At 39.9% G+C, this 12451-nt stretch overlaps 1 protein-coding gene across 1 annotated transcript in view; it reads right to left on the bottom strand.

The window, feature by feature from the left end:
• The window catches only part of LOC122554966 (integrator complex subunit 6-like), a 96265-nt gene that overhangs the window by 20511 nt on the left and 63303 nt on the right, over positions 1 to 12451 (bottom strand). Inside the window, exons 10-13 of the mRNA XM_043700434.2 lie at positions 10521 to 10631; positions 8202 to 8417; positions 4087 to 4213; positions 1153 to 1295 (exon numbers count right to left, since the gene is read on the bottom strand). Coding sequence (XP_043556369.2) covers positions 1153 to 1295; positions 4087 to 4213; positions 8202 to 8417; positions 10521 to 10631 — 597 coding nt within the window. The remainder of the gene's footprint in view (positions 1 to 1152; positions 1296 to 4086; positions 4214 to 8201; positions 8418 to 10520; positions 10632 to 12451) is intronic.

Raw genomic sequence — 12451 nt, 5'->3', positions numbered from 1 at the left:
AACATCACTGAACCAGTTCATTGAAAGAGTTTCCCTATTAGCCACATACCCTTGTTCTTCACCACCTCCATCCCCCACACTACAATAGTTTGCATTTTCTTCCTTTTCAAGAGTAATATAATGAAAGTTTATGAAGCAACTCCTATTGGGAGTATCATGGGGTGTGTCACATGGGCATTGCTATGTGGCAAGGATGAAGTCAGCCACGGTGACTGATCTGCAGTTAAGTAACCCATCCACCATCACCTGGGGACTTGCGTTCGTGAGAGAGTACCCTGTGCTTACTGATTTACTGATTTATTTTCTACCAGTATGTAATGAATAGTTTCTGTGGGAAGAAACTGACTAAAGGTCATTCGATAGGATTGTCATTGTGGTCCAAAAATTGAAGAGTTCTTTTGAACAGACGGCTGATGGACTTTGGCTCAAACAACATTGAGATCATGAATTCAACAACCAATTCAGCACACTATTTCATAAGAACTTTAATTAAGAACATATTTGGAATACTTCGAAGAAAATTCTAAACCCAAAATATAAAGAGAGGGGAAAATGAGCATTTAAGTGACTTCATCGTCATGAAGGGCTATTTTGGCAATGTTTAGGTGGCACTGTGACAAAGTGCTTTTTTATTCTTTGAAATGATGGCAAAAACACACATGGATCAATGACTTATCCATACCTTCAAATTTCCTATTGCAACCAAGGTTCTGCTCCAAATATTGTGGCAAGTTTGTGCTACTTCCAAATACAATCTACATAAACAGTCTGCATAGATCATGTCACCATTTACCATTGATGCTCACTTGTATTTTATTTGCTGCACTGAATAGAGGTCGCATATGAATATCATTGGGTTGATGACATTTGTGAGGCAACGTTTTAACTCAGTCAGAACAGCTAAAAGACAGGGCTGGGGAGACGTTAATGTCTCTACTAAATTATTTATGCTATTTATGGTTCCATTGCCTTAAACATCTGAAAAATAGTACTGGAGTAAAAACAGCTGAAGACATTTGGACTACAGTACAGTACAGCAATAAACATGTATTTATGTACCTTCCAGGAACATAGCAATCCACAAATTCAAGTGAAAGTAAGGGACTGTAGTCTAGTTGCAATATCCAGCTACACCATGAGACATTTACATACCTTCTTATCCAATTTGAAAGGATTTCCAAATGTATGCAATCGTCTGGGTTGATCAGGGTCAAGTTCACGTAGAGGAGAAGGCACATGCTTTAGGAACTCTTGGTAGTTCCCCATCTGTGCAATTGGGACACTGTGCACTTGATCTACAGGGATTAGAAAGTCATCACACTCTGTCACATACAAAGCTTTTCACAAATTCACTGTGACCCTAAGTAACCACAAAGAAAAGCAGCATTACAAATCAGTATGACCAAAACAAATAGATACCCCCCACTTTTCCAACGTTCTCTTCACGCAATTTCGCTTTTACGAAAGAGCTACATTAGTACCGGTCTTCGTGAATCCGAAGAGGATTTGCACTTTTATGAAAAATGGCGATAGTTTTTCCCATTTAAAATATGCACCTTCGCTATGTGCCAATTTTGGCTTGCAAAAGGTTTCCCGAGAATGCTCTACGTTCGGATAGCAGGGGCTACCTGTACTAATCACTTACAACATTTCATTAGTCTAGTACTCAATGTCATATCATAAACTAATTAAACAAAAAATCAATTACACATACATTTAAAAAGGTACATGATAGATAGATGCTGGTCATACTTTGAAAGGAGTGACAACTATAGAGAAAAGACAAATTCCAAAACTTGCAGGCATTCAGGACAGTGAGTCAATGCTTACAAATAAACAAACATGCTCTGAGAACTATTCACATTTCCAATATTGCAAAAAGGTTTCATCAGGTTCTGATAATCTGATCAAGTTAAAGGTCCAGGAAATGTATACAAAAAAAGGATGCACATGAAATTTGATTGAGTTTGTGGGAGGGTTGGGGTCATTAATGTAAAAACAAACTACATTAATTCTTCAAAGATAAGAGATATTAATTCCAACCCTTCACTCTCTTTCCTTTTTATACCAAGATATCAACTTACATTTAAAGTGTCTTGGAAACGAAGACATTTCACATGCTAAATACTGGATAAACTGCAATGCCACATACAGACTTACAGGCTACGCCGCAAAGATCACAGGCCAAAAAAGCGGAACTCCTAACAAACCAGTCTGCAGCCTGCAGTTACCCATTTTATTTCTCTACCTAACCTCACGACTGAAAAGTCATACGAACCTTAATAAACAGGAAATAAATACTGTTACTAAATGGATAGTATTTAATAACATTAATATGCTTCCTCTGACTTTATCAGGATACCATGCATTATTATATGAGAGAGATTTAGGGACAAATTAGGGTACAAGTCTGCAAAGATTTCAAGCTGCATTACTCAGACTTGCAATTATGCTTTTGCATTGTGGTATCCGAAGGCTGTGAATTCACCCCCCAAGTCAAGTACTGAACACACCCGGGACTCATTCTTCTGGGCAATCCTGAGGGACAGCTGCATTGCAGCCAAGACACTGACCAAATATCCCATCAGCATGTTCAAGTGGATGCACACAACCCATGGCACTGAACCACAAAGGGCAGGAAATCTTCCTTGCACCTTAACTAACAGTCTTGCACCAGTTAACAGCAGCAAAAACTGACATTTTATTTAAAGCTGTCTCATTTGATGACCATCTGCTCAACTTCAATCGGCTACAAATTTCAGCACATCCAAAGCTCTGCTGCCTGTATATATCACATATCAAGTTTCAATCACCAGTCAGTCAATCTGTGCTTGCTCACCTCCAAGGGCTTTCCATCAACATGTTTTTTTAAAATATATTCATTCGTGGGATGCACACGTCTTCAACAAGGCTGACGTGCCAATCCCCAGTTGCCGTTAGAGTGGCTTGTGAGGTCATTTCAGAGGCAGTTAAGGGTTAACCACATTGCTGTGTGTTTGGAATCACATAGGCCAAACCAGGTAAGGTCAACAAATTTCCATCTCAGTGTATGAGTGAACTGGATGAGTGTTCACAAATTACAACAGCTACATGGTGCAGGAGGCTGGAAATTTCAAATTGTGGATTTTTGTTGAATTCATATTTCACCATCTGCGATGGTTAGATTCATGGTGGAAATCACATCCCCAGAGTATTAGAATGGGGTTCTGGATTACTCATCTCGTGACCTTATCCCTATAACTAATGCCTCCAAGGAAAATTTTCAGCTCAGAACCCTTTGTGGGTGCACACTTTTCCATCTCTGGAACCACCTACAGCCTCACAGCACTAACTTTCTCCAACTTTAGCCTCTTGTGCAAGCCAACCTTACGCACCATTTTCTGGGCTGCTTATACCATACACTCTTCAATTTTATCCTGAAATGCTCCGCTTCTACACTGTTTCCTTCACTCAATTTCTCCCGAAAAATTGAACTCTTCAACAAAGCACTGAGTTACACCTCCTCACATCTACTTTTTTGGGGTCAGTGACCATTGTTATTTGATGACTTTCCTGAGGCACATTGAAATATTTTTCTTGATGAAAGGAACCATGTAAATGTAAACTGTTGCTGTCCTGTTAGCTGATATAGCAACAATGGCAAAACATGGTCTGAAGTTTAATCCCAACAACTTGTCAAAGCTCCCAGCTCACTAAAGTCAAACAGATGAAACTACAGAAAACAAAGCATGCACTGGGCAGTTTGTTAGCTAGTATGTTAATATTCAAGGCACCCTACATTACCTGCATTAGTACATTGGAAACCATACAAAAGCACTGACAATCAGCAATAACTTAGTGAATCAGTATTAAGTACAGGTCAACAGTAACAGAATAATAACTAATGGTTAGTTACCAGCTGTAGCTCAAGGAAGGAAAACAAGAATGATCTACATGTGAATCATTTAAATATGAAACCTCTTAGCTTTTTTTACAACTGAAAAGGTGGTGTTCGGTCAGAGAAATGGTGCAGTTGCCCATTACTATGACACACATTCAAATGAGCATACAAACCAGTAAGCCACATCGAGTAACTTTTCATCTTACCTTCATCTTGCCCTTTCAATGCAGCATGTGTTGTTTTCAACAAGTTTAACCTCATGCGTGTAAGTTGATCCAAAAGATTTCGCCTTGGTATATCATAGGCATTCTTGTAACTTTGAGGCTTCAAATCCTTAAAAAGAATGTGTGTATAATGGGTACCAACAAGATAATAACTGCTTTATTTTTACCATTGGATTACACTCTCAAAGATGCATCTTAAATTGAAATAACTAAATTCTGAATTTATTCTAGGCTGAGTTTGGTTAATGTTGGTAGTCAAGGGAGTCCACAGATGAGCAGCAGATATGGAAATAAGGGTTCAGACCAAAATTAGATGAGCTATGTTACTGAAAGCAGAGCAGGGCAGAAGGATAAATGGTCTACTCCTGCAGCCCATGTTTCTATACAGGAGAGATTTGTTACCTCTGCATTAAGGGAAAAACGCATGTCCTTGACCAGGCACAGAGAGATACAGACAGCCCCACAATAAATCAGCCATCTCAGTCAAGTTTGTTCTTCTCAAATCAGAAGTGCTAAGCAGTTGGTTGCATTACAAATGTCATTCTTCACTAAATTTGCTTCACTCCATGAGATCATGAAATGGCTGAATGCCTAGGAACAGTATAACTGACAAGGCCAGCCCCGCTTCAAGCCACACACTATTTTGGCTTGGAAATATCTCACCACAAATTCAGCAATTTACTGGCCCAAAACGCTTTACTCTGTACACTAACTACATGGATTACAATAGTTCAAGGTTGCAGCTTACTATCCCCTTCTCAAAAACTATTAGGGATGGGCAATAAAACTAAGCTTTGCCAGTGACGCGCACATCTATGAAGAGCTTTTTTTTTTAAAAAAAATGTTCAAGCAAGGAAGTGGCTGAAGATTCTATGTTGGCAGTTCATGCTATGGATTCAGAATCAAATACAATTACAACTGGAGTAAATGAAATGCCTCTTTTTCTTCAAATTCAAAAAGATCGCTCTCGGACATTTTGCATTCAAATGTAGCATATTATATTGGCATATATAACCAGGATATTACTGGCTAACTTAGCTTTAACTAATGCATAGCTGACAACCTATATTAAACTATGTTCTATGCTTTCATAACTGAAGGTTGAACATAGGGGTATAGATCAATTCAGATAGGTATTATGGGAACAAGTACATCCATTTGATTAAGGCAATACAACAAGATTAGATTAGATTACTTACAGTGTGGAAACAGGCCCTTCGGCCCAACAAGTCCACACCGACCCGCCGAAGCGCAACCCACCCAGACCCATTCCACTACATTTACTCCTGCACCTAACACTACAGGCAATTTAGCGTGGCCAATTCACCTGACCTGCACATCTTTGGACTGTGGGAGGAAACCGGAGCACCCGGAGGAAACCCACGCAGACATGGGGAGAATGTGCAAACTCCACAGTCAGTCGCCTGAGGCGGGAATTGAACCCGGGTCTCAGGCGCTGTGAGGCAGCAGTGCTAACCACTGTGCCACCGTGCCGCCCACCACGATGGAGTGCAGGAGAACTGTCATGCCTAATGACTACACAGGAGTTAGTACTAGATTTAAAATGGGATCCAGCCCTGTGTTCAATTTAGTCTTGCAGACGTTGTCAGCAAGCTCTGCAGCTGAAATCTCCATCTGAATTTCAGACATTTCAGCTCAAGAAGATATGGTAGAGTGATGGGAGAAGATTCCAAGATCATCTCATAGTAGCACCAGGTTCAACAGAGTCTAGTGGTTTAACAATCCAGCCAGTTCCTCCTCGCCAGTATTTAAAATCAGTGGAGGACAGGGTAGGTGATTCCCTTACTGCTCTCTTTCCTAACAGACAGCTTCAATGCCTTCCCCTTAAAGAATCGGATGTGCTGTCTCTTTACAAGGCAGCTCTTCCTCCGCATCTCAACTGAGCACTGCCCCTTGAAAGTTTGGGCCAAGTTTTCTGGGTTCTGAATTTAACATGAGGCTTAGCAAATGCCACAGACAGAAAACACTTCCGACATTCAATCCATTGATCTATGATTCGGTCTCCAACAAGTCCAAAGGACTTGCAATTCAAAGTGGACAATTTAGTACATAAATTAGCTTCCTGCTGGTTGTGGTGGGTTTCCCATTTAAGTATCTCCCCAGTCCAGTTTGCCTGCTGCCAGGAATCTGATTCTCCCATCCATCATTCTGCTCACTCCATATTATCCAGCCCATCATGGTCAAGTTTGCATTAAAGTTGACAATCACTAGGGTTATTAAACACAAAAGGCAAAATATGAGGGAGGCTCAGAAATTGGCACTGAATGAATGCAATTAACAGTGAAATGATCAGCAAGTTAATTGAAGCTGATAATATTCTTCAAAATAATCTATAATTCTTAAGAATGACAACATAAGAAACAGCTCTGATTCAGCAAAACTGAATGGCCATTGGTTGCAGCAACAATTTGGGAAAATTATTCCTTGCTTTAAATTGCCCCTGTTTAAGTTGCTTTAATTTAAGCTGTGTTTGTAATACAACTGGCATTTGTGCTCAGTTGCAGATGTAATGCTATTTTGCGTTAGGAGTAATGTAACACTACATTCCCTCCCACTTGGCTTTACCCCCATGATTGTGATGGAAAAAAAAAATCGGATTTCTTAAGCACTGGTTCTTTCAAGTTCTCACATGCAACTACAACATTAAACTAATAATTGCTGTATGTAACGCCTATAAGCAAGTTTGTCAAGCTTGAAAAGAACGTCGTCAGTAAGAAATGGGCATTGGGTTGATGGACAACTGGTTTATTCAGTAATTATCACTTACTTTTAAGTAAACCAATAGGCACCATACATTATGCCTTTCTTTGCATCAGCCATTTCCCAATTTTGGACGTGGAAACTAAAAATTAGGCCCCATGATTTGTGGGCATGGCATGACTGACATTCTCATACACCATATGCTGTAAATGAGAGCTTAGTTCGACCTTTAAATCTTAAAGATAAGGTTAGTTTATTGATCACAGTAGTGAGAATTATGTATGATATTTGAGCCCAGTACAGATATGGAAAATTTGCATGATGCCTAAATTAAACAGTGTCAGCCAAAGATAAACAAATAGACTTAAGCTTGCTGAACTCCAGTATTTAATTATCTACGTCTCAGTTCACATGATCAGAACTGGCTTTCAACAATTGGAAAGGACACTGCTCAGGGAAAGATGACTTCAAAATCATGAAAAATTACAAAGACTTCAAATGGCTCGGAAAACTATATTGTCACTAAATCATGATCACAGGGTCAAAAACTGACATCAATAAATGACTAAAGATGCAGAGATTCACTGCAACAGCACTAATACACTACCAACCTGTTCAGATTTTAAGGTCCCGCAGTGCTCACAATGCAATGAGAATGCAAAAGTGATCAGGCATAACATCAAAATTTTCAAACGGACCAAGAATTATTTTTGACAATGTAAATAAAAACAAAAGGATAGTGGTGGAAGGTGGACTACACTTATCACTATTCTGCAGCAGAGCCTTCTTTCCAAAACCCATACACTTGCCATTCAGAACCTCTCATTTCCAAAAATATAATTGTGGTGCCATGATCATTACCTGAACAGGACCTAAATAACAGCTCCTGCAGGGAAATAACACTCCTCTTTGTCCCACATTCAAGATTTGTTAATTTCTGTCCAGCATCTGCTCCCCCAAAGACGTTTAATTTCAACAACCAGAAATAAACACACAGTTTGTAGAATTGCAGACTTTGAGATTCCAATTCAACATTTCCATCACATAGCAGGCAATGCGATATACTTGACACTCCATTGTACAGAGTTTTGCAAATTCTTAAAATAAGTAAGGAAACAAATTTCAAGCATTCACTAAGTTTGCCAGTTCAGTTTTGAACCAAACAGTGGAAATCTGAGGTGGGGATCAGAGAATTGCAAAGCCAAGAGACAGCACTTTTCTTCAAACATAAAGCAACAACCAGTCTTTGGCAGTTACATGAAAAAAAACATTGCAATTGCTGCCTTTAACACTGAAAATAAAAAAAACTGTTTTGCAAAAATAATATATTTGAAGCGAGATTCAAATTAAAAACATTTTCAAGGAAGGTATCTCACCTTGTTCAGGATTCCAATCTGGAATCCAGCAAACTCCTTCACATTTAAATCCATAAGTCTGTATGGAAGCTCCCCTGTGATCCCCATCATGATTTGCTTCAAGTCTTTGCGATGAGCTAAGGAAAGGCTGTTGCTTCTGTTCTTCACTTTAATGGAAGACTCTTGAACTGGTTTCTTACCCACTGAACTTATGATTCTGTCAGATTCGACCTTAGCCTGAAAATTGGAAAGGACACTGCTCAGGGAAAGATGACTCCAAAATCATGAAAAATTACAAAGACTTCAAGTGGCTCGGAAAACTATATTGTCACTAAATCATGATCAAACAAGCAGATCAGTTTTCTCCTCCATTAAAAACCTGTAAAAGATAGATTCATACATGCACATCAAGAATAGATGGAAGCATCCTTTCAAAAACCAGAAGAAATAATTTGAATTGATATACTTGATATAACTGATATATTTAAATTGGGCGGCACGGTGGCTCAGAGCGCCAGAGACCCAGGTTCAATTCCCGCCTCAGGCAACTGTCTGTGTGGAGTTTGCACATTCTCCCAGTGTCTGTGTGGGTTTACTCCAGGTGCTCCAGATTCCTCCCACAGTCCAAAGATGTGCAGTTAGGTGAATTGGCCATGCTAAATTGCCGGTAGTGTGAGGTGAAGGGGTAAACGTAGGGGAATGGGTCTGGGTGGGTTGCTCTTTGGCGGGTTGGTGCGGACTTGTTGAGCCAAAGGGCCTGTTTCCACACTAAGTAATCTCATCTAATTTACTGTTTTCCCCCAACCTAGGATAGGCCAAAAACAAAATCACTGCGCTACTCAAACTCAGTTATAGCATTTATTTAAAACAACAAATCGGGCTGAAAATCTTAAAGTTGGCAAGTTTTTGGAATCAACTACAAATATGTAACCACCTCCATCTGGTATGCAGCAGTGCCAGTTTTTAAAGGTGTACTTGGCACTAGCAGTCTCGAGAGCAATTTGCAACACGAAGCCACAAAGCCAAAGAAAGAAGATGGAGGCACTGGAGAGAGCACAAAAAATGTTCCCAAGGGTAATACCACAAATCGCAGATTAGATTCATCAGAAAACAAACTGGATAGGTGTCTCTTCTCTTGAAAATAAGCGTTTGAGGTGAACAAACAACTTGAATCCTCTATATAATAAAACGTCCAAGGTGCTTCGCAAAAAAATGATCAAATAAAATCTAATTCTGGAGTAGCACAGAAATTAGACAAGATGCTTGGGCAACAATTCAGAGTGCAGAGGAAAGAGTTAGAATGGCAGAAATGTTTAGTGAAGTGAATATCAGAGATCTGGGTTTGGAAGCTAAAGACACAGCTGCTTGTACTGGAACAACTAGAAAAAGCAAAGATCAGAGGGCTCGAGGGCTGAGGATTACGGAGACAGGGAGCTGCAAAGCAAATCGGAAAGCAACAATGAGATTGCAAAAACAAAGCAATACTTTACTCAGAGCCAAAGACAAAGCAAGCAAAGATGATAGATAAACTGGACTTGGTGCTGAAACATGGGCAGTGCCTGCACAATGTAAATTTCAGGACAGAAGTGGGAGTTCAGCAGCAGGAGCTGAGGCAATGGCAGAGTTGTGGAATGTTACAGTCGTAGAAATGGTTAGAATTTAAGTGTGAATACATGGTTGAAAGGAGATCTCAGGGTAAAATAGGACACTAAGGTTACAAACAATAGTCTGGTTCAGAATGAAGCAGAGTGGTGAGAGGGTAATGCCTCATGTGAGAAGCTATGCTGTGTTTTTGGAGAGGTTCGAGGAGCAGTACATAAACAAGAAATAGGTGTTCCGACTGAATGGATCAGAATGAGATCAGGAAAGGTTATTTTTATTCATTCATGGGATAATGGCATCATTGGATGGGCCAATATATGTTGCCTGTCCCAGTGTCTAGAGAAGGTCTGGTGAGCGGTCTTGAACTGCTGCAGTCCATTTGGTGCAGGTAGACCTTCAATACTGTTAGGGACAGTATGCTAGGATTTTGACTCAGTGATAATTCAGAATCGGTGATTTATTTCCAAATCAGAATGATGAATGGCTGAGGGGGGAACTTGGAGGTGGTGTTCCCACACCCTTCTTGATTCAAATAGTTATGAGTTCGGAAGGTGCTGTCTGAGGTGCCTTGGTGCACATTGTTGCCACTGGCATTGGTGATGGGGGGATTAAATGTTAGCAAAAGTAGTGCCAATCAAGCAGGCTATTGCGGTGGATGGCATTGAGCTTCTCAATTGTTATTGGAGCTGCATTCATCCAGATAGACTTCACAAAAATAGCCAGAGATTCTCCTCTTACCTGTTGACTAAGTTTTTTGAGGTAAGAAATGACGCTGTAGCTAAGACCATAATCCACACCTTCAGCAATCAGGTTAGGAGCTCCCATCATCCTTAGTGCCTTTTTCAAAGGCTGTTGGTGTAATACAAAATATTTATTTAAACGTTAAGCTCATCAATTCACTTGCATGTGATGAGAAAAAAAAAATCACTTAATTACCTCCTTATACAATGCAAAAAACAATTGCCCAAATAATACAAACATTATACTCGAAGTTTGAACTGGCATGCTTAAAGGATTAATTAACTAAAATTAAGGCTTACAACCTAAGTCAATGTTTGAAACACACTGTGGTTCTCAACTGTAATCCAAATATTTGAATCAACCACAAACTACTCTGACAATGCTGAATAGCTATTTAAATATCACAATAATCTGCTTTTGAATGCAATTTTGTACAAATTATTCATTTGAGAAAAATTTGGAGGTCCTCAACAAAACAGTTTATAGTCTCTTTACAAGCAGTGATTGCGTACTCCAGTACTAAGACAAGGGCTCCAGCGCTTTTCTTACGCTAGTCCTTAACCCAAATTGTAGAGTGCAAATCCAAAGTTTAGTGCAGACAAGTGGAGCTAGTGAACTGGTCTAAGTGGACAATAACTGTACCCTAACGTAGGTAAAAAACAAACAATCAGGTAAAAAAATAAAACACTCCTTATACACCAAGATTAAATATTTATGAGCATAGTCAAACTGCGGAAGTATTCACTTACATTTTAATTCACATCAGTCCCATTCATCATTCGAACGAATTTAAACCAAACCATCATCTGTTCTTCACCGAAAATCAGTCAGAAAGTTGTACACTACTACAGCTGAGAATTTGAGGCCAATTCATAGTAAATACAGGACATAATCTGAAATTTTACACAGGGATCAAGGTGGTCTTAGCTTTAGAATTTCAGGCATGACTTTGCAAGTGGGAAGAAGGGAATTCTAGCCTGAAGCAGACCGACTCTGGCAACCCATGGCTGATTGAACAGCCACACATTCCAGATACTGTCAGAACACATCCTGATCTTTGTTTACTTGAAGAGGCAGATGGGAGAACCCCAAACATCTAATTAAGTTAATCCTATCTGCTTAGTAAGAACTCTGCAATTCCTGGAAACCTGGTGACATTTTCCAAAATCTGGTGCAATGCGAGATTCCAGGTGCCCCAACTGCAAGTAGCTTCAGAAAGTAGTAATGCCAAGTTACATCTTGACTGAAAAAAGATTATGCTCTACCAAAATTCTCATTCTACCCAGCATTTGTAAGCTCTCAGCTTAAAATTGCCTCCAAAACTCAAACATGCTCAAATTCCAACCTGTTGCCAACCTCTCCACTATTTAAGAAGGGTGGGAAGGACAAGCCAGGGAACTATAGACCAGTGAGCCTGACATCGGTGGTGGGCAAGTTGTTTGAGGGAATCCTGAGGGACAGGATGTACATGTATTTGGAAAGACAAGGACTGATTAGGGATAGTCAACATGACTTTATGCGTGGGAAATCATGTCTCACAAACTTGATTGAGATTTTTGAAGTAGTAACTAGGAAGATTGATGAGGGCAGAGTAGTAGATGTGATCTATATGGACTTCAGTAAGGCGTTCGACAAGGTTCCCCATGGAAGACTGATTAGCAAGGTTAGATCTCATGGAATACAGTGAGAACCAGCCATTTGGATACAGAACTGGCTCAAAAAGGTAGAAGATACAGGGTGGTGGTGGACGGTTGTTTTTCAGACTGGAGGCCTGTGATCAGTGGAGTGCTACAAGGATCGGTGCTGGGCCCTCTACTTTTTGTCATTTACATAAATGATTTGGATGAGAGCATAAAAGGTATGGTTAGTAAGTTTGCGAACGACGCCAAAATTGGGCAGCACAGTGGCTCAGTGGTTAACACTGCTGC

The sequence above is a fragment of the Chiloscyllium plagiosum genome, unplaced genomic scaffold (genome assembly GCF_037043375.1).
Source record: "Chiloscyllium plagiosum isolate Xiang-an unplaced genomic scaffold, Cpla_swu_hap1 HiC_scaffold_12, whole genome shotgun sequence".
In the NCBI taxonomy this organism is placed as follows: domain Eukaryota; kingdom Metazoa; phylum Chordata; class Chondrichthyes; order Orectolobiformes; family Hemiscylliidae; genus Chiloscyllium; species Chiloscyllium plagiosum.
This window is presented reverse-complemented; position numbering and strand designations above follow the sequence as displayed.